General features: G+C 43.6%; 2 protein-coding genes across 5 annotated transcripts in view; one reads left to right on the forward strand and one right to left on the reverse strand.

The window, feature by feature from the left end:
* Window positions 1–5633, reverse strand: part of SYTL5 (synaptotagmin like 5) — a 75390-nt gene extending 69757 nt beyond the window's left edge. For 2 of the 3 annotated variants that reach the window (XM_081004374.1, XM_081004370.1), the window contains exon 1: window positions 5411–5633. The gene's annotated coding sequence lies outside the window, so the exon portion shown is untranslated. Of the gene's footprint in view, window positions 1–4892; window positions 5125–5410 lie in introns of those variants that run through there. The other variant, XM_081004372.1, reaches the window with a different exon arrangement.
* A 4400-nt stretch (window positions 5634–10033) lies between these two features.
* Window positions 10034–18822, forward strand: DYNLT3 (dynein light chain Tctex-type 3). Of its 2 annotated transcripts, none has more exons than XM_081004354.1 (5): window positions 10034–10206; window positions 12140–12181; window positions 13438–13561; window positions 14532–14609; window positions 16369–18822. In XM_081004354.1, the coding sequence occupies exons 1-5, from the start codon at window positions 10177–10179 to the stop codon at window positions 16443–16445; spliced, it is 351 nt and encodes a 116-aa protein (XP_080860480.1). In that variant the 5' UTR covers window positions 10034–10176; the 3' UTR covers window positions 16446–18822. The 2 variants fall into 2 exon arrangements, with proteins under 2 accessions (XP_080860480.1, XP_080860481.1); XM_081004355.1 differs by lacking the exon at window positions 10034–10206 and adding an exon at window positions 10864–11026.
* Window positions 18823–22919: the final 4097 nt, after the last annotated feature.

Below are 22919 nucleotides of genomic sequence, written 5' to 3' on the forward strand. Positions count from 1 at the left end.
ACCTTTTGTAACATATTCCAAAACCAAGTTGAAGGGAAGTCAACTATTGTTGTGTGATTTAGTTATTTAGTTATTGTAAGTTTAACTTGTTGGTGTTTTATGTTATGTAATGTTTTTCTTCTTTTTTGTTGTTTTCTTGTGTTTTGTTTGTCTTTTTTGTTGCTTTAATGTTTGCTGTTGCATAATGAATTTGAAACTAATAAAAATTAAATTAAAAAAAAAAAGAATGTAGAATCCATCTAGACTAGAAACCAGCCTGTATACTCCTGAATTCCTTACTTGATTATCATCCTTTTTCAAAAAGCTTCTGACTCTTGAACTCTACTAGAAAAATATTTGTAACGTTCTGCATTTCCCCCCCATAACTGCTGTAAAATCCAATATGGGTTTAGGTTGCAGCTCTTTTCCTTTGCTCTCTTCCTTTCTTTTGCACTACAAGTTTAATTCCTTAGTAAACTTTGTGAATGTCATCCTAGATATACTGTGTGCTGAAGACCAGAGTCAGATCTGTCGTCATCAAGTGAAACTTAATCAGACCTCCGCCTTGCTTATACAAGCTTTGAATTTGTTCAGTGTCCACCGATGAAGAGGTTTATCGGCTTCCTTTTCAGACACCATGACTCATACTCTCTTGCTTACATCACTCTGTGGACTGCAGTTCTCTGACTCCTCTGTTCAAGACATTTCAAGCAGGAATGGACATTGCTGCAGATATATTTTTTAAGACATGCTTTGTAAATAAACTACTTTTCAGTTATCTACCTTCTTCCTGCCTTCTTCCAAAACCATGAGTTTAAAAACTTGCTTAAGCAATTTCAGGAAACACTTGCCAACTCCCGATGTACAATTTATTGCAAAAGTTGCATTTTTATTCCATATTGCAGCAATGTACTGAAAGGGTAAAGAATGCTCTTTATTATGCAGGTACTATAAATGGATACATTTTGGCTACATATACTGAATCCAAAGTAGTCTGGAAGCAGCCAGGCATGAAGGGTTAACATTCTTAAACTAATCCCAGTCAGAAGAATGATCTGTCTGGGATTAGTTTAAGAATGCTAACGAATAGGAGACGAGATGTTTTCTGTCTAAAACTATATTACACATAGATAACATTTTAGTAAAATCAAGGGTGCTTCCAGAAAACCTGTTTATTCATCTTGATTTGTTAGGGAGGTTAGACAACAGCAGTTTAAAGAGAGCTTGTTCTGATTTGTTTGTGGGGAGGTTAGATGGTGTTATGTCAAAACAGGTGTTATTTCTCTCACTTTCCAGTACACTTTCACCTCACTTTATCATAAAAAGTCCTCTGAGTGACATGAGTTTTCTGCTCAAGACTTCCCAAACAACTATAATTGTGCAACCTGAATTTGCCGGTATGTGACTGAATCCCACCTCAGAACAGTGACATTCTAGAAGCGCCTCAAGAAACAGAACTAAGAGGAGCTATGCTGAAGTAGCAGGTCTGAATCTTGATGACTGAGATTAGAGGCATGGGTCAGGCTGAGCAGCCATCTGAATGTTAATCCCAAGTGCAGTCCTTTATCTCTCCCATGTAAACAAGTGCTTGTTATTCATCCCAATAGGGAAATAGAAGGTGTTGCCCTTCAGACCACTGCTATGAGAGCAAACCCTGATTTCTACTGCTGACACAGGTTCACATGTCATACTAAGGCAAACTATAACTTAGCACAAATTAGCGAATGTGCAGGTTCCCAGATAGCTCACAGCCACTTTGCTCCTCCTGCAGTCATTCCGCTGCTCTACTGTGGTAAGTCACGAGTCAGTGTGTTGCTTGAACCTGGGCTTGTGAGCTAACCAAGGTGGTTTGCCTGAGAATTAGACCACAGGTCCAGGTTCAGATAACAGGCTAAATCAAACCATGGCTTAGTCCAGCACAGTAGCAAAATAGCCACAGAAGGAGCTAGGTGGCCACAATATCCTCAACAGGATATTTGCACATTTGGTCCTTGGTATTAAGCCACGATTTGGCTGAGTGCTACATGAAAATGAAGTTCTAGCATGTGTGTCACTCATTAACAGAAATTCTGAAGAGGGGATACAACAAAGGTGCACTGAACAAACTCCACCTCAGCCTACAGAGGACACTGCAATATTTTCCTGCTCCCTCTCTGTGTTACAGTAGAAGACTTCCCTCTACTCTCTCATACATTCCAGCCATTATAATGGTGGGCATTTTGCTAGACAAAAGCAGAGGGTATATGCCTGAAAGGTACATTATTGCTACTTCTGATGGAACACGCTTATTCAGGATCTAAATACTTTGTCTAACTGAAGCTTAAGTGTCTAGCCATAGGGAAAAGCCTTGACTCCCAATTACAGCCAATATGTTTCCTCACTATTGTCACTCCAAATGATAGCTCACAGTGGTGAAGCTTCATGCTCTGGCACTGGGGGGGGGGGGGAGAGCAGGTGGGAGCATGGTGCGCCGCCCACAGGGGCATACGTGCATCCTGGGGGCATGGCACACCGCCTGTGGGGGCATGGCACCCAGTGTGGGTGGGGGAAGTAGCTGCAATGGAACCCCACCAGGATCACACTACTGGGGGCAGTGCACTCCCCCCGCACTCCTTTTCCTCTGCCAGCGATAGCTCATCCAGGCTTGCAAATACAGGGCCCAAATCTAACCTTGGATCTTCATCTGCATGAAATCAGGAATTAAAATAGGTAAGGTAATGAGAACTTAACACTGTTTCACAACAGAAGACCACAAAAAGCCAACACCAAAAACCAATATCCATTCAGTTAGAACCCCACCTACTCTACAATGAGGGGGAAAAACTGAGCAAGTTACTCACAGGAATACATGTCAGTTTTTGAACCCACAGAAATAATATGCTTTAGGCTGCAATTCTGTCTGCAACACTGCAATTTAGGTTGCAGTTTAGGCTGTAACACTGACATAGCAGTAAGCCCCACTGATTATAGAGGGACACTTTCTAGTCAGGATGCACAGAATTTGACTGTTACTGTAATTTCCTTTCAACTAAGTCTATGACTTGAAACTCAGTGAGGTCCCCCACCGGGTTTCAAGTTGCTTTTTAAACACTGCTGTACACACCATAGAGGAGACAGGGGTATCTTCATACCATGTCCAATTTGTTTCTCCACGGTGAATTCTAGTTTATTTGTGCATGGGTCAATGTCAGCCTGAAATGTACACACATCAGTTTAACTACAGCTTCCACTGGTTTGAGGGGAAGCACATCAAAAGAGCCCTTCTCAAAAAGCTAAGGGATACAGATGGATTGTGTCTAAAATAATGTGTACTCAGCTTCATACACCAGCGGTGGGAGCACATGAGAGTGGACAAGTAGGCAGTAATGCATACTCAGTTTAATTGTTCCTCCCAAATCCCTGTTCAAATCACTACCTTGATCTGCAAGTGAAATTACATGGTGCTTTCCTAATGACTCTGCCACAGGAACAGCTGAACTAAATAGTTCTATCATAGATCTAACAACCACCACATGAATAGATACAAGAGCCAAGAAAGGTTTGGACATGATCCCTCCCTTCCACACACGCCGGTGCTGTGCAGCAAATCTCTTTTGAACTAGAGGAGAGTTCCACAAATTTGGATATGATATGGGGGGTGGGGAGTAACAGTGAAAGCTAAAATTGTACAAGACATACCAAGAACCCTAGGCACACCTGAAATACTGTTTTGGTTCCTGGCCTATAAACAGTTACAGTGGTACCTCGGGTTAAGAACTTAATTCGTTCTGGAGGTCCGTTCTTAACCCAAAACTGTTCTTAACCTGAGGTACCACTTTAGCTAATGGGGCCTCCTGCTGCTGTTCTCACCCTGAAGCAAAGTTCTTAAGCCGAGGTACTATTTCTGGGTTAGCGGAGTCTGTAACCTGAAGCGTCTGTAACCTGAGGTATCACTGTATTATACAAATTAAGGGAGAATAGCCATTTTTTTCTGGGGATTATCCTGTGGCACCTTGAAAAACTTGTCATTCTCTTAATTTTTGTAATGTATTTTCTTGAACCAAAAACCTTACTGGCTAAATTTTGAACTTCTCCCACATTTTGTGGTTGTATCACAAAACAGCAATGTTTAATATCCTGAGTTGATGAGGCAGCCATAAAAATATGGAAACCCTATTAAAACTTGCAGAATTAATCTCAGATTTTTTTTTAAAGAGCCTACATAAATCCTGAGTTATATGACTCCTCTTCATCAGACAATACTTACATTGGTAAATTCAACTGATGTTCTTGCACTGCCATGGTGTGGACTGGACATCGCAGCTGGCTTAGTGGAAACTAACCCTTGGTTACCATCCCAAACCTTATTTGTAGACTCCTTCAAGGTCATATATACAAAGAGCCTTTTCATGAACCTGAAAACTGGTACTGTATATAACTTGTCTCTTGAGTTTTGTCTAGGATTTTCAGTAGACAATTTAACAAATGCAACCCTATTTCTCTGCATACTGTATGTTACATTGCATTTTGCTTTAATGTAATTGCTAGTATAAAATATTTTTAATAATAATAAATGCTTATTTTTTAAAAAGGAAAACAGCTCAATTAGACAAAAGGGAAGGATCACCTGCTCCACACACATACCCCAATATAGGAAAGCTGCCTTATTCAGTATTATCCTACTCTAACTAGCACCAGCTCTTCAGAGTTGCAGGCATGAGTCTTCCCCAACCCCCAGCCACACCTGGAGGGGGGGGAAAACAGGAATCGATTGCACCTGGGACTTTCTGCCTGCAAGGCTTTCTCTCCCCTGGCGCTTCCATCCACCCAGCACAACCCGGACCGAAATTGCCCCGCAGGTAGACTGGCAGCAGACGCGCAGCTGCACACGTCTCGAGCAGGTGAACCCGGCACGAACTCCCGGGAACACTAACCTGAGGCGAAATTATTTCTGAGCAACAACACGAGCGCCTTTCTTCGGGACCCGTCCTTCGCTCGTTTCCAAACAAATAAATAAAACCACCCTCAAAATCCCAGCACTTGCCAGAATCCTAAGAGCATCTCTCTCCCTCCCGTCTCAAAAAGCGAACCGCAAACGCCTGAAGTAAAACTCCGCTTCTTTTCGGAGCCGGGGAGCGAAGTCCACCGACTTCTTCTCGGCTCCTCCCGCCTCTTCGCTCCGCGCGGGATTGGCGCAACCAGCCTTTTCCGCGCTCGCCTTCGAAGCACGCGGACTCTACCATGGAAGCGCGAGGGGGGGGGAAGGCCAGGTCTCTCCCCCTTACTCGACCCCGGAGAGAGGAGAAACCGAAGGGGGGGGTGCAGCTGCCTCCCCCGCGGGCGCTCCCCCCCCCCCCCACGTCGAGGCTGCTAAAGGGGCCAGCCGGACACTGACCGGCCGCGGCAGCAGCTCCTTGGCGGGAAACCGACGCTCAGGAGGAGGCGAGCTTACCCTCCGGGTCAAGTCCTCGCTTCTCCCTCTTCGTGCCGCCTGGTCGCGGGTCCCAAGCGAGACTGCTGCGGCTTCCCGCCCGGCCGCTGCTGGTGCTGAGCTCCTGCACGAGGAGGAGCATCCCCGCCGCCAGCCTCCCGCCCCCGCGAGCGCAGCCGGGCCCTGGGGACGCCTCCCAGCTCGAGCGCAGCGGGCGGCTCTCTGTTGATGTTGCTGCCGCCGCCGAGGCTCGGTGCAGAGAAGCGAGACCCCTGCCCGGGCTGGCGCACAGCTGCCCGCGGACGCCGGCTGCCGCCCCTCAGGCGCCCTCTGCTGGCGAGGCTCGGGAAGCGCCGCGGCAGTAGGCAGTGTGCGGGCAGAAGACATTCCGAAAGAAGGGCGAGCCCCTTGCGCGCTTGCAAGACCTCGGAGGGGCGCGCAAGGATATGGGGAGGCTCGGCTAAGAAAGTCTCAGTAGGAAAGAACAAGGGCGGGGGAGGGAGTGGTGGTTTCGATGGCTTCAGTGCTGGCTGTAAAGGAGGAGGGCAAAGTTTGGCACCTGCGTTACACACGCAGAGTGACGTGCAAAACTGCAAGTTTTGTGCTTTTATGTCGTAAACCGCCCTGCGATTCTCGGAGGAAAGGCGGTGTAGAAATTTAATTAGTAAATGAAATAAATAATGGTTAGTAAGGATTTAGGTGAATTCATGGAGAAAGCGGCTCTCAGCTGTTGTTGTTATCGTCTGTCTCGAGAGTCAATGGAGTGCGCCTCTGGGGGTGAAGTCAAACTGTTGCAATGGGATGCAAGCCTGGGCAGTCTGTATGGAGCTTCTGGGCTGTCCACCAGACGACAACACACACACACACACACACACACACACACACACACACACCAGCCTCGCTGATGTGGTGCAAGAGAAAGCAGAGCAATAGGTTTGGCACCAGCTTTACTGCAGGAGTCGCTAGAAGGAGCCCTAAAAGTCACTACCCAACCTTCTTAGCAACTCCACTCCAGATTTGTGTAGGGTTTACTCCTTAGCCTTTTCTTATTGATGCTTTTGAATTATGGTGCTGGGGGAGATTCTTGAGAGTCCCATGGACTGCAAGAAGACCAAACCTATCCATTCTTAAGGAAATCAGCCCTGAGTGCTCACTGGAAGGACAGATCGTGAAGCTGAGGCTCCAATACTTTGGTCACCTCATGAGAAGAGAAGACTCCCTGGAAAAGACCCTGATGTTGGGAAAGATTGAGGGCACAAGGAGAAGGGGACGACGGAGGACGAGATGGTTGGACAGTGTTCTTGAAGCTACCAGCATGAGTTTGACCAAACTGCGGGAGGCAGTGGAAGACAGGAGTGCCCGGCGTGCTCTGGTCTATAGGGTGACAAAGAGTCGGACACGACTAAACGACTAAACAACAATCCCAAAGATGTCCTGCAAGGTAGTGGGAGTTTAGGATCAGCGTTTTCCTTCTCCATGAAGGACCACCCTCCCAGATTGATGAGCCCCATCTGCCCCTCACTTCCCTCTACATGTGCAGAAAGCTTCTTGACCATTGGACCCACTACTGGTCTCATCTGCTCAATCTGGCAGAGCCTGTCTTCGCATGCAGGAAAATTCCCCTACTCACCGAGGGTTTGATCCATTGGTCACCCTCACCTGGTTTTGCTGGCCAGTCGAAGCCATTTCCCAGGGTGTGGCTGCTGTCAAATGCTGACAGCTTGTAGGAGCCACAGGTGAGAACCGAGTGCAGGGTAGGGACCAAAGCTGGGCAAACTACTCCAGAAGGGGCACAACATGTTCCCCACCAGAGGTATTACCCCTCAGTGGCTACTAGTTATTGGAGACTGTATGCCTCTTAATAATGCTAGGGAACCCTAGAGGAGAAAGTGTTCATGTTCTGTTGGGGGGTTTCCATTAACATGGGCCTCTGGTTGACCATGATGTTGGACTAGATGAGCCTTTGGTCTGATGTAGCAGGGCTCTTATGTTCTTAGAAACTGTTGTGTCCCTAAATACAATTGTTGTTGATTGTTGCCCTGTTTCTTCATAGCCTGCATACTTTGCCAAGTGGTCTTTTCTCACAAACAAGTGGCTCTATATCTGATCGCAACAGAGGTGATAATGAAGACCTGAGAAAATGTGAGATATCTCGTATAACCAACATGCTTAAGTCTAATTAATGCATGAAGGAGTTAATACCATAGAGTAAGTTGTCCTGCCAGGCTTAGCTGTGTCCACTTCCCCTCACCTTGGGAAGAACTAGGTCCTCACCTTGGCCCTCCAGATGTTTTGACCACTGGTCCTGCTAGCTAGGGATCATGGGAATTGTAGGCCAAAAACATCTGGAGGGCCGAGGTTGAGGAAGCCTGAACTAGGTAATCAGGCCTATTGTTTTCTCCCAGTCTACCTGAGAAGCTCAGCATATAAATAGGTTTGAGTTGGTTACTCCAGCTCAACCGTATGCCTCTCGTCAACCATTCTTGAGTGACCTATAACAATAATGTAGGAGCTTTCACCACTATAACTAAGCCAGGTTTTACTGTTTCTGAAACTTTTTCCAAATGCTGTATGGAAAAGCACATGAATCTGATCTTTGGATAAATTGTAACTAAATGATTTTTCCTTGCCAAACATGTGGTCTTTTCTATGCTAGGGGAAGAGGGAAACTTTGGAACTCACTTTAAAGGGCACATATTTTAAGCCTAACAGCCTATATTTCTATGTTTTGTTTCCATGCTGCATATTTTGTGATTTAAAATATCTGCTTGGGTTCTCTCATGAAAGAGTATTTGCCCCAAACTTGGATCTTGGTATCCAGGAATTCTCATTTTATACTTGTTGTTTTCCTTACACCAACAAAAAATTGCTAACTAAGAAAATATGGCTTTGTTTAAAACACTATTAAGTTTTGCCAAGCCCCTTTGACAATTTTTGATGTTGAAGGATGTTGCTAGGCTGCTTAATTGCCTTAAGAGTTTTTCTGGTGTGAACACTGTTGTTTCAGAATACTATTCACAATACAACCTCTGTATTGCATCTGTGTTGAACAATTATTAGATGCTGGGAAGTCTTTTGTTGTCTTAGGGTAGCTTAGCATTTGCAATTAAGGGCTTTGCTTTCTCTGTGTGATGGGGAGCACCAAGCACAGAGATATCTAGGCAAAGTATCATGGCTATTTTTACCACTACACCTCTGGAGCTGATTTTTGCCACCATTGTAAAATGAACACTAATGATAAAGAATTAGCAGTGGTTTTTATGAAAGATCATTGATCCTTTGCAATCACCAAGGAGAGATTCTTACAACCATTTTCATATCAACACAAGAAGTCATTTTAATTGACTTTACACATGACTCAATCCTGTGCATTCCGGCCCTGTGCATGGTTCAGTACTTGTTGATTCAAGCCACTTTAGCAAAGAAAGAAAGAAAGAAAGATTAAAGGTGGTTCTGCCCACTGGAAGCCAATGCAAACTTATTCCAATCTTTATGGTATTTGTATTGGATTTGAAATTGTTTTTTGTATTTGTATTTGTTGTTGTTGTCATTTCCCCTATTTTTTATGTTTTATGTTTAATCACTTTGGGATGTTTCATGGGAAGTAATTAATAAATGAAATAAAAATGATCTTTGACTCTCGTAATTGGGGCATCTTGGGAGAAATTTTGGCCCTGGGTGAGTTAATACAAAACACTAAGAATATTTTTGCAGGGAAGCCTGCAGTAATTCCTTCCCATCATATATTCAAAAACCCATAGCTTTAAATGGAAACACCCTACTTCTTCCCTGTTCAGAAGTATGATTGGGCTGCAAGGAAAAATACTGGGACATCACAGAACAACCCTTGCCTCCTGCAAGCCCTCCAAACTGCAGGAGCAGAGGCCCATACGCCCCCAAGAAACATCGCAGCAGAGACTAGGAATTAGTCTGATTGGAATTAAGTGCACTTCCACTTGCATCCCTGTAGCCTGGGGCCTAAAAGAGCAGGGAATGGAAGTCAGGCAAGTGTATTTCCATTTTAAGTTGCTCCTTTGCCCCTGAAAGGGTCATATGGGTGGGACAGACCTCAGTTATGGACCAAATCTCCACCTTCATTTCTTTTTTTCTTTGTCACTTTTCCGTGGCAAACCAGGTTCAGAGCAGCTAACAGCAACATCACAGGCAATATATGGCAACTATGACACCCCTGCTATAAAGTGTTGGGGCTGAAGTCCACCTAAAGGCTATGCCCTTTGCCCCAAAACGTTTTGTCGGCAGTCTATGTATGTGTATGTACGTACACGTGTATGCCCTTAAAAGCCGCATTGAGCCTGAAAGTGGCAGGAGACGTTTTTCTTCACAAATACTCCAGCACTCAGCCCTGGTATCGAAGACAGATTTCAAGAATGAGCCTCGACCCTGCTAAGAATCAAATGTTGTTTCCAGACGGGGGGAATATGTCACAAACGGATAGCTGGCACCTTAAATAATCGGATTTTCCATGGTAAAGAGGGGGAAACTGGGGGCTGCTGCTTCGACGTCGTGCGGACGCTGCGAAAAAGGCTTGCTTGTGTCGGCAGCGCCGCTCCAGCTACAGGCGCGCGTGTGCGCGAGGCCGCGGCATCTTCGAGGGCGCCTCCAGTGCTCCCTTCAGACGGCAGAGGGAGCTGGCGGAGGAGGAGGGGGTGGCGCCATTCTCTGCGCACCTCCGGCTTAGGGAAGGTGGAGCTGCAGCGCAGGGCGAGGACCGGGGCCGCCTCCGCCACTGCCGGGAATTGGGACGCGCCGCGGCAGCTCCTGGGGCCATGGAAGAGTTTCACCCCCATAACGACGAGGTAGTACGGACTTCCCCCTCCTCCCCCGGTCAGCGGGAGCGGGGCGCCCTCCTCGCCCCAGCCCAAGCGCCCTGTCGCCCCGGCGGGCAGCAGTGACCTGGTTTTTCCTCGGCGCAGCGCAGGAAAGGATCTCGCGCTTGGCCGTGGCGCGCGCTTCTACTTGGGCGGAGGAATAATTAGGTTAGGGACCCTCCACTCCAGACACGCGGGGGCGGAGGCGCCTCCCGTTCCTGCCACCCGCTTTAAAGCGTGTGCGTGGAGGACGGGAGGAGAGTGGCGCAAAAAAACCCAATAACAACAACCATGACTTCTTAACAGGCCGGGCTTGCGCTTTTCAGTCTCGCTCCGACGTGGGTGGGCCTGGTCTGCATAAAAATGTCACCTGGCTCAAGGTTTTTTTTTTTTTTTTTTTTTTTTTAAATGTTTATTTATTTTGTGTACGTCTCCACCCAGCCAATCGCAAGCGCCGCTTGTGGGATCGTAGGCGGGGGAGGCTTAGTCCGCCCAAGAATGCTGTCATTGCGACGCCGGTCCTCACGTGGACGAGGAGGGTTGCGCGCACTCGCACGCCCCCGCTGCCACTTGAGGCCACTGCAGAATAATGGCAGACGGTGGTGATGATGGTAACAAAATAGGGTAGTGAAAAGAGCCTCCCTTTGCTTTGAAGCTCAATTTGGAAGTGCAGTGGATTCCAAGGTTAAGGCCAAGGGAGGATGGAGGAGGGGGTGGGAAGAGGAGCACGTCAGACAAGAATCCCGTGTTTGAATGCCTGCCTCCCTCTGCACACAATTGAAAAAGGAGAAGACAAAACCTCATTCAGGTAGAGAAGGATGGTGTAAAAGAGAAAGGGTAGCGCTCTCCCTGGTATGATGAGTTTTTGTGTGTGCATCCAGGGAATCTTTTTAATGTGGCAGCATTCAGACACACAATCCCTCTTCTCTTTTCCCACTTCCCCTCTCCTGCAGACCCTTCCCTTTGTTGTTATCCCTTGATTCTGTGACATGCTTAGCCTGGTATTTATTTTTTTTTAACTTGGGGTTGTATCCATTGCCAATCATAATCAGAACAGACCTGTGTTTAAGCCTATTTAATTTCAGTGGGTCTACCCTAAGTAGAACTATGCGGACTACAACCTTTGGAGGGTCTGACTGTTATGTCAAAGCATTTAGGACAGGGGTAGGCAACCTAAGGCCCGGGGGCCGGATCCGGTCCAGTCGCCTTCTCAATCCGGCCTGTGGACGGCCCGGGAATCAACGTGTTTTTACATGAGTAGAATGTGTGCTTTTATTTAAAATGCATCTCTGGGTTATTTGTGGGGCATAGGAATTTGTTCATTTCTCCCCCCCCCCCCCAAAAAAAAATATAGTCCGGCCCACCACATGGTCTGAGGGACGGTGGACCAGCCCACGGCTGAAAAAGGTTGCTGACCCCTGATTTAGGATGTAGTTTTGTTTTATCCTGTGTCAGTCTTGTGTAATAGAGGATACTGCTCACTAGGATAAGGTGATACATTAGCTTTGACATAGACCTTAGATGCTGATGCATGAATTTCAGGACACAGCCAGAAACAGTGTGATTGTAAAATCCATTTGGGACTCTGGTGATTGTGATATTTTAATAACACACGTAGTTTTCAGTAAGATATAAGAACTTGGCATTTATGCAGCTGCCGTGTGCATCAAATTCATGAGCTGGTGATATCGCCAGAATAAATGAAGATTATGAATATATGGACCTTGTTTTGGAGAGTTTTGTGGACTTTTTGAATAAATAAATTCTGTCTTGGTTCATTATTTCTTCCAAAACCTGTGTGGCAGCTGCAATTTTATTTTATATTTTGTATTCTAAAATGCGTAAGCAGCTCTAGAATTAAATTTTATGAAGGGTGATAAAAATAATAATTTAACTAAATAAATCTCTTCTATTATTACAGATGACCTTCAATGGTGAAGAAGCGCACAGTATTATTAAAGATGTAAGTTGCACATTTTAGTATACAGTACAGTATTTATGTGTTTTGGTGACAAAATGAATTTTTGCAGTTTTCTGTTTCCAGGAATAATGGGTATATCCCTAAAAGACTTGCACCAGACAACCTGTCTTGCCTGTTCAAAACTAAGTCCCACTAAATTTAGTGGGGCATGCTCCCTTGCTGTGTTTAATATTGCACCCTTGAGCTGCAGTCATATGGACGTCTATTGGGAATATAGCTAATTGAATTCAATGGGGCATTTTTCTGAATAGACATGCATAGGATTGCACTATCAAGATCCAAACTCTTTATACTACATTTTCAATATTGGATGTTTAAAATTTTGTACATTCTAATAGCAAGACCAATGGCTTTGATCATACTCTCTTGCTAACAGAAGAGGAAGGTGATTTTTGCTAATTCACACCCCCCCCCCGCAGTCCTCTGACAATCTGCTCCAGGGAGTGTGGACATTGTGGAACACTGGGAGGTGGCAGTAGAGCCTGCAAGGGATATAAGGGGGAAATCACTTCCCCTACTTGTGCTAGAGGGAAGCCTCTGTTGTAATGGAATCATTCCATGAATGGAAGGAACCCTTTTGATTCATGAAAATACAATTATAGATACTGCCTTTATAACACTCCACTGTAATGTTAAGTAGCGCTAAGTGTTCTGTATGTGTTCTGTTGAATTCTGCTACACGCCCGCCCCCCCCCCCGTAGAACACAATTTGTAATGGTGACTGAGATGGCAGTCCTGTGCAGGTGAACTGTTTAACTGTCTTTGAAGTCAACTGGATTTATTTCTCTAGCTGTTGTTATGTTGACTGTTATTTGATTGTGGCCCACGGTTAGCCCCGGCAGAGAAGCTGCTGAGGATACTGAGGCGATAGGACCACCCTGTCTGAATTTCAATGCTGCAGCAACTCAGAATTGTACCATTTACAATAATATATCCAGCTCAGCAGGATATTTTAGTCCTGTTGGGAAAGAAATTCAGATTATTAAAATGCTCTTCTGGATTCTGCATGTTTGTTACATGACTCTTAACACTGAGATGGGAATGGTATAAACAGTTCAGTTACTGATTTATGTGCCTCCATTTAGGAGCTCTAGCCTAGGAAAAGAGGCAAATGAGAATCTCTTTCTGACATTTGAGTTCTTTTACATAACAAAGTGGGGCTGGCCTAAAAGTATATATGTTTATACTACTATCTATTTTTAATACTTGTATTTAATCAGATTTTTATTCCTTTTTAGTGCATAGAAGGTGTTCTGGGCAAGGCAGATTACAATCACGACAATGTCAATCAGTGGACTGCAGCTATAGTAGAACAATCTTTAACACAACTGGTAAAACTGGGGAAGACGTACAAGTACATTGGTAAGATTCTGTGCATATATGCAGTTAATATTAATTTTACAATTAATGGGGAGAAAATTATTTCAGGCCTACTTTTGTTAGTAAAGGTAAAGTAAAGGACCCCTGACAGTTAATTCCAGTCACAGACAACCCTGGGGTTGTGGTGCTCATCTTGCTTTACTGGCCGAGGGAGCCGACGTTTGTCCGCAGACAGTTATTCCGGGTCATGTGGCCAGCATGACTAAGCTGCTTCTGGCGAAACCAGAGCAGCGCACAGAAATGCTGTTTACCTTCCCACCAGAGCGGTACCTGTTTATTTACTTGCACTTTGACGTGCTTTCAAACTGCTAGGTTGGCAGGAGCTGGGGCCAAGCAACGGGAGCTCACCCCGTCATGGGGATTCAAACCGCCGACATTCTGATCGGCAAGCCCTAGGCTCAGTGGTTTAGACCACAGTGCCACCCGCGTTCCTATATACCTTGTTAGTAGAATGAGGCATATAAGGTTCTATGTGCTGCACTTCACCCACCTTCGTGAGAGCATTGAAGGCGGTTTTGCTCCAATTTATTATGCATTTTACTATAATAATATGGGAAGCGGCGGGTTGGCGAGGGCTCTATTTTCAGATTCCCGTGGCATTTATTGGTCATCTGCTGTTGATTATCTGCATCAGAAAATTAGCCAGGCATTTTCAACAGACTTCATAAGCCTAGAATATCAGGGCTGTTCAGGAAGCAGCCCACCATTTTGAGGAGGAATATGTCTCACTGCTTTCTTAAATAAAGGAAATTTAAGGAAAAAGGATCACGCTTTTGCAGCATAGTGGCAACTTAAATATTATAATTCAACAGAATTTGTTTTTGGAAAAAGGCAGGGGATTTTAATTCATACTTTAACCACCACTTAGTCCTTTCAGTTGTATAAAGGACTAGTGAAGTCTGATTGATTAATCTACTTTATTGATAAACATGGGATTTTGTTCTGTCTTCAGTTACCTGTGCAGTGATGCAGAAGTGTGGAGCTGGTCTGCATACAGCAAGCTCATGTTTTTGGGATACCACAACTGATGGTAAGTGCCTGCCTGCAGAATTGAAGCAAACTACTTCATGAAAAAAATAACTTTTCGCTTATTGTTGTGAAACATTATGCTGCAGTTGAAAGGCGGTTTGAATTGGCAGCCCACATATAGCCCCCAGGATATAATAGGTATATAATAGGTACTTCCTGAAATTAGGATCATTTCACCCAAACTATATGTTACCCACTCTCTTTACCCAGGTCCCCAAATGAGAAAGAGATATAAACCTGCTGATAAGGCCAGGCCAAAATGAAAAGGGCTGACCAATCGCTTTTGGTTGCATGGAAAAAATGCTTTGGCAGAAGGCCAAGGACTGTTTCTTTAGATGAGTTTAAATCTGACACGGAATCGTTATTGATGCCTAAGTTTGAGTAGTATTTGAACTTCATTCACTCTCTGGATCAAATCCGTCTTACTGCCAGGCATCATGAAAGATAAGAGACTAGTCTCCTGGATAGGTGGTGCTAGTTCATGAGGGCAGACTTCGTTCAAAGCGCTGAACAGCCCTGGCAGACTTCACTCCTCAGCATGACTGTTCCAAATTCATAGTTATACAATTGAAAGAGAAGAACTAAGCTTAACAAGGTTAAAAAAAAAAAATCACCAAGTAATCATATATGCCAGTACTTCAGTGACCGATATGACTCGAAGCTGTAACGAAGAAAGAATGTTCATATTGTTGTAACTTTATATTCTTTTTGTTTTGTGCTCAGTAAGTTACTTGATTAAATATATTACACTACAGACTTGTACAGTGGTACCTCGGGTTAAGTACTTAATTTGTTCTGGAGGTCCGTTCTTAACCTGAAACTGTTCTTAACCTGAAGCACCACTTTAGCTAATGGGGCCTCCTGCTGCCGCCCTGCCGCCGGAGCACGATTTCTGTTCTCATCCTGAAGCAAAGTTCTTAACCCGAGGTACTATTTCTGGGTTAGCAGCGTATGTAACCTGAAGTGTCTGTAACCCGAGGTACCACTGTATTCATTTTCTACTATGCTGAGTACTGGCAGGAAAATGCTGAAATGTGCACCAGCACTGGCGTTGTCCTTACTTTCTAAGAAAAATCACATTCAAGGCAGCTTAGCAAAAAATGCAACAAAATGTAAAAAGAACCCTAGCAATGATGCATACAGTTTTAGTGCACTGAGCTGGCCATAGCTTTATGCCTGGGGTAGCAGTAGCCACCAGCACAAAGGAAAAACACGTCATTGTGCCTGAGTTGATCACCCAGGGGCTTTTATTTTTTGCAGAAGAAGTAGCTGGAGAGAATCCGGGGGCTGCCTGTGGCCTTATAAGAGCAGCCCTGTTCATTATCATTGGCAAAAAGTTTGATTTTCAAAGTGCTGTAGGGTCTTAGTCAACTACAGGAATGGCAACTTGGACTAGATCACATGCCCACTATCAAAGTCCTGTTGACAAACTGAACCCATGCTGTAGTGTGATTTAATTCTATTTAACCCCAGTGACCATCTATGAAGGATTTTTCTGAGTTTCTGACTCCTAAGATGCATTATTGTGCAAGCGTTGGGACGAAGAGCATGAAAATGATTATCCAGAAGTATGTTCTGCAGAGTTCACAGAGATCTACTTCTTTGTAAGCATGTTTAGGGTTGTGGCCCAGATCTGTCACCAAAAGCAATGTCTGACAGCCTCTAGGGATTATCTTTTGTAAATGAGTTCGGGTTATTCGGTTGTCCTCTTAAGAATGAATATAGAACTTGACCACTTTCTCTTCTTAAATCCACTCTAGGTACCTGCACAGTCCGATGGGAAAACCGAACTATGAACTGCATCGTCAATGTCTTTGCCGTAGCCATTATTCTGTAGCAAACTAGACAAATCACACTAAGTTATGCCAAAGCCTTTAAGAACAAAACTATCAAATTTCTTATAGTACATTGTAAGAATGATTAAATAAAACTATATTTATGCACTAAAGAGAGAGCAGGAAATGTGCTATTAAAAAAAGTCTCTGCACAATATATATTATATTATAGTATATTATAGTATATATTATAGTAAAGTGTAATCGTTCGGCTTAGCCAGCTGGCAGCTTGCTAGAGACCAGCTGTAAAAGGAAAAGGACAATGTTTTGAGCATTCTAGGACTGTGGTTCTCTCTGCTCCCCACCCTGCAACCTGCAAGAAGTGATGGAAAAGTTACGTAAAAATAAGAAAATGCATGTTTCCCCCCACATTACCACTGGCACTTCATACACAGCAGCTTAAGATAAATGTAATCAGTAAGAGGCAAGAGAATGTTATTTGTAACACACACATATATATAATTGGTTCTGAGTTATGGGAGTTGATGCCTTAGAATAGTGGTTTTAAACCTGTGTGTTCCAGGGAATCCTTGCACTCCCATCTGTGCTGCTTCAGTATAATGGCCGATCTCTGCCCCCTGAAAACTAGAGTTGTGAGAGCGTGTTGTTTGCTGTAATGCACACACTCATTTGATGCAGTGCAACAGCTACCACATAGTCTCATGCGCGCAACCCAGAACATAATTCCAGCATGAATAGGTCCCACAGCAGCAGAAAAAAGTTCCCTGAAAGCTGTATGTTTGAAATCCACTGCTGCTTAGATGATTGGTGTCTGTGATTTATAACGTGTAATAAATTAAGCAGTGAGGGGGGAGGAAGCAGAAAAACCCAACAAGTTGTAAAAGAATATTTTCATGTTTTAGGCACAAAATGTATAAAGCCAAAGTACCTACTTTTCTCAAACAGGGTATGAATGTTCAGCAAAAGAATGTATTTTTCATGCTGTAAGGCTGTGCTTAGACTGCGGCACAGTTCTTAAGGCACATTCGTCGAAAATTGTATTAAAACATTCTGCAACATTTGGTTCAGTTATTGGTGCATTAACAAATATTTGGTGCATCAGCACAAAATCACAAACCAAAAGCATTAAAATAATGTGCAGATAATACATGTGCAAATACTTTAGATTAGGACATTAAAAGTTTAGCAATGCTCTCATAATACCATTTTATTTTATATAAAAGTAATGTTTCATATGTAGCACTTGGAAATAGAATAATTTGAAGTGGGGACTTGTCTGTGTCTTAAGGTGCACTTAGGCTGTAGGTATGTGACTTACAGAATAATTAACTGGCTACAGTCCTTCCTTCCTAGTAGTGTTCATAGAGTTAGACCATAAATCCTTGCTATCTATGTTATTAGTTAAAATAATTCTGCAATCCTATGCTTACTTGAGAGAAAATTGCATTGAAGAGAGTGGAACTTACTTCTGAGTAAACATGCAGGGAATCAACAGTATGCTTCTTGCTTCCTAGATCTACCTAAATTAGAAAATTCTCCACTTCAGTCAAGTGGGTAATCCTAATAACTTGAAGAACCACTCAAGCAAATATTAAGTACCTTTGCAAATATGTTTAGTATATAGGATTCTATTTTTTCATAAAAAGTTACATTGTTTTGCAGCTATTTATATACCTAGTAGAACTTGAAGCTATACTGTTGCATTAAGCATTTTTGCCTTTTGTCAGAACTGCAACAAGCTGGTTTCAGTTGCCGTTTATGTTTAGAATTTTTTTTATCATTGCAGTGGTTTTGCTTTGAATTACTTTAACATTATAATATGTAAAGCACCAAAGGTCTAGCTGTTTTTCGTTAATAAAGTTGCATATTTAAGCAAATACCATGTTTATATTCCATATTGTTATAGTGTGAACACAGATATCTCTGTACTCTTTAAATGAATGTACATATCTATAGCAACAGAACTAAAATACTATGCGAAGTTCTCTCACAGCTCTGGATTCAAAATTTGCTCTTTTTCTGGGTGCAAGCTATTTTCATCTTTTTCCTGAAGCAGTAAAAGATAATAATGAAGAGAGAACATTTTACAGAGGGTGGAAACACTATAGAATATAGATGAATGCAGTTGTCTGAAACAACTACTAGTAAAGGGTTTGGCCAGAAAATAAAGACAAAGGTACAATCTACCTTTTACTCTTTTTTTATAGTAAACTTCTGATGCTGTTACTGAGACTAGATGGTTTTATTCGCAATTGTATTTCTAGGTTTTAAAAAATGCAGTTGAACATAAAATGAATGCTCATCAATATATCTTATGGCAAGATTGCACTAGAAATTATGCTGGTATTGGTTTTAAAATAGGTACAGTTTGTTTTAACTAAAAAAAATTAAAAATAAAAGGTGCCTGCCTTACCTATACTCTTGTGTATTTCAGATGAATGATTCCTAGAGCATTTAATAGGGTATTTTCTGTTCTAAAAATATATTCTAGTCTTTTCTTGATGTGTTGAGATCAAGCTTTCTTCGTCATATTCTATTGTGTTAAAACAACTCCTCAAGCTACTGTACCTAATGCTTTTTAGGCACAATCCCTGATAAAATTCTCCTCCACAGGCCCCACTGAAGTGTGTGCTAGCCATGTGAGATCACAGTGTGCTTCTGAACAGCTCCCATTCATTTCATTCAGCCTTGCACAGTATAATATCTCAGGAGACATTCAGTGAAGCTGAATGTTGGCAGATTCAGGAGAGAGAAAATACTTCTTCACACAACATGTAAACTCTTGAATTTTCTTTCTCAAGAAACAGCAATGGCTTAGGGGTGACTTTAAAAAGATATTAGACAAATTTATGGGGGACAAGGCTATCAGTGACTACTAACTCTGATAGGTATGTTATTTCTCTATTGTTGGGGGCAGAATGCTCTGAAAGCCAGTAGCAGGGAGTCTCAAGCAGGGAGAGTGGGTCCTGACTCTGGGCTTTGCATAAGCATCTGGTTGGCCACTGTGAGAACAGAATGCAGGACTACATGGCCTTAGGCCTGATCTTATGTATTTAGCATAAGCCCTATGTATTTAGCATTGGTTTCAAATGTTAATTTAGAGATCCTTTTCTGCTGAAAAAGAGCTCTGACTACTTTTCTGAAACTGGTGTCACCACCATACTTGGTGCATATTTTCCTTCTGTTCCATCAAAACAGCGCTAGAATAAATGTTGGCTGGCTACCCCTCATAGTGGTTCATCAGGGACACTTGCAAGTTTTAGCATATATGACATAATGATGCTGTTAACAAAGAAAGGCTGGGGGCAAGTATGTGAACCAAAGAGGAAAGTGGATTGTGATTTACAAAGGGTGTGTGTATGTAACTTTGAAACATTTTATAAACCTAAATGATATGGTTGGTTGGTTGCATCCTGTTTCATAATTTATTACTGTTTATTAATTACATAGGGACGTGGGTGGCGCTGTGGGTTAAACCACAGAGCCTAGGGCCTGCTGATCAGAAGGTCAGCAGTTCGAATCCCCGCAACGGGGTGAGCTCCCATTGCTCGGTCCCTGCTCCTGCCAACCTAGCAGTTCGAAAGCATGTCAAAGTGCAAGTAGATAAATAGGTACCGCTCCAGCGGGAAGGTAAACGGCATTTCCGTGCGCTGCTCTGGTTCACCAGAAGTGGCTTAGTCATGCTGGCCACATGACCTGGAAGTTGTACACCGGCTCCCTCGGCCAATAAAGCGAGATGAGCGCCGCAACCCCAAAGTCGGCCACGACTGGACCTAATGGTCAGGAGTCCCTTTACCTTTACCTTATTAATTACATATATATTTCCCTGGGCAGCCCAGGACCTCCACACACACTGCCCAGACTTGCGCTCCAGGGAGGTCACTTCAGTGCTGCTAACGCCACAGTTCGACTTCACCCTTAGTGGTGCACTCACTTGTCTCTCGAACCAGACGAATGCCAACACTTATTTCCCCTCTTTCTCCAAGCTATTTTTCTGCTACATTATCTTCATAGGCAACCTGCAAGGGTTGCACTGAGAGTGGTTAGTCTAAGGGAGCTTCATGGTTGACTAGGGACTTGAACTCTGGTCTCCCCAGCCCTTTCTCAACAGCTTTTAGCAATGTGGACTGGCTGAAGTTTTTCCAGCCCAAGAAGTTGCACTGGAGATTTTCAGGGGCCATTGGAGTTAGAATGCTTCATCTCATTCCACCGACCTCCCCCATGCTCCAAGACTCAGAGTGAAAAAAGATTTCAATGAAAGAAAAGTATGTAACAATAAGTAAAATGAACAAGAGAGTATGGAGACTATGCAACAAAGCAAGGAAACATCTGCTGTTTCTTGGGGGGGAAGTGGTTATTTTATGTAATGACAGCTTGCCATTTGGAAATTATTACACAACGGGCAACCTTTCATCACCCTTTTTGTTTCAGTGCTAATTTCTGCAAGCAGAAAGAAGAAATAGATCAGTAATTAGAAGGATCTACATCTGGTCCCAACAGTTTTCATAAGACTGACTGCAAGTAAGAAGTCAAGTAGCAAGGTTGAGGGGCTGGTTGAAAGCAGCGTACAGGCTTATTTGCTCCAGCAGACCAGCAACCACTACATCCAAGCTATTTGCCACCATCAATACTTGGATCCCGAATTCCATCAGCTAATTATGCTCTGTGTGAAGGAGTGCTTTGTTGGACTGCCCTGAATCCACAGAAATAATTGTATATGTCCTCCCCTGCATTGATCTTTGCCTCCATTTTCCTTGCCTTTCTCTGTGGTTTCATAGGATCATAGAATTGGAAGGGCCCCAAAGGGTTATCAACCCCCTGTAATGCAGAAATAGCAACTAAAGAATCCCTGGCAGATGTCCATCCAACCTCTGTATCAACATCTCCAATGAAGGAGAGTCCACCACCTTCCAAAGTAGTCTGTTCCATTGTTGAACTGCCTTTACCGTGTGAAAGGTCTTCCTAATGTTTAGGCAGAATTTCCTTTCTTTTAATTGGAATTGATTGGTTTGGGTCCTAACCTTCAAAACAACAGAAAACAAGCTTGTTCCATGCGACAGCCGTTTCCCAGCCTAAGCATACCCAGCTCCCTCAACTGTTCCTCATAAGGCTTGGTTTAGATTCTAGTAAAAAACAGGGTGTGATCCTGCCTGTTGTTGTGTCACATGCTCATTCACAAGGTCTTGCTCATTTGGGAATGTTGCACTATGTGACTACAACAGATGTGGTTCCTCGCTGTTTATGATGAAATGCTAGTTCAGGCTTTGATTACCAAAGAAACAACTTTCCGATGCTTCTATAATGCAATCCTGTGCACACTTACAAGGAAGTACCATATATAAGATGTATAAGATGCCCCCATGTAAAAGACAACCCCTATTTTTGGGGACTACAAAAAACTTTTTTGGGGGGAATTGCCCAAAGTTGTGGAGTTTTTTTCGGGGGATTGCCCAGAGTTAGTGAGCTTTTGGGGGGCACTACCACCAATCGCTCTACAGCCTACCTGCCAATGCAAATCTCATGCATCGCTGCGGCCACCAATCGTCAGCATGCTCGCCGCCAAAAGCCCATCTGACCACTCAACGCAACCAGCCGCTGGCGTAAATCAAACGCCTAATTGCCACAGCAGCAGTCAATCGTCAGCAGGCCTTGCCACAGCAATCACACTCCCAATCGCTGCTGCCATTCTCCTACTGACTGCTGCCACCAATCGCCTAACGCCCCTCTGTTATCCATGTATAAGACGACCCACAATTTCTGCCTATGAAAAAATATCATCTTATACATGGGGGGGGGGGGAGGTATGTCTTACTGCAACAGAACCGTCTTCCAAATCAACATGCTTACGATCATTATTAGCCCTGTACAACAGTAAATGGATACAATACATCCTGTCATCTTGGCACTGGTCCAAAGGGCATAGCATTTAATTTGCGAATTTTACAGAACTCACAGCAGCTTGGAAGTCAAACTGCTTATAAAGGAAGACTTACCTCTTAATCTTGATGTGTGTACAGTCAGTGCTTTTTTTTCTGGGAGGATGCAGGGATACGCATACCCTTAAACATTTTGTGAATCTAAGTTTGGCCTCGTTGAGGGGCAGTATTTCAATATGAGTAGGAAAATGAGAGTACCCCTAAACATTTTTTTTAGAAAAAAACACGGTATACAGTAATTTTGATTATTTGGTGGTTAAAGGAAAACATTGTCCACAAACATCAATATATTTTTTATATTAATGTACTGTCTACATCAGGTGTGTGGCATGTAAAAATCATAATAATCTGGCAGAGCCAAAAGGGGATTTGCAAGCACCACTGATCAGTGATACCCACAAAGCCCTGTTCAATAACATCAAGTGACCTTTGTAGCTGGTAGTCAGATCTTGCTAAGACCCTCATGAAGCACTCTGCAAAGCAGCACACTGAAAGGGGCTTCACAAGACCAGACAATCAACTGAACAGGTCACTTGATGTCATTGTGATGGTCACTGTGATGTCAGGTGACTGAATGGT

This window comes from Podarcis pityusensis (assembly GCF_964106645.2).
Source record: "Podarcis pityusensis genome assembly, chromosome: 4".
Classification (NCBI taxonomy): domain Eukaryota; kingdom Metazoa; phylum Chordata; class Lepidosauria; order Squamata; family Lacertidae; genus Podarcis; species Podarcis pityusensis.

Excerpts from the sequence above, each read along its gene's own strand:
- DYNLT3 (XM_081004354.1), top strand. The coding sequence starts at position 10,177 with ATGGAAGAGTTTCACCCCCATAACGACGAG. Across the intron at positions 10,207-12,139 it reads TTCACCCCCATAACGACGAG|ATGACCTTCAATGGTGAAGA; the intron begins GTAGTACGGACT and ends CTATTATTACAG. Across the intron at positions 14,610-16,368 it reads TTGGGATACCACAACTGATG|GTACCTGCACAGTCCGATGG; the intron begins GTAAGTGCCTGC and ends AATCCACTCTAG.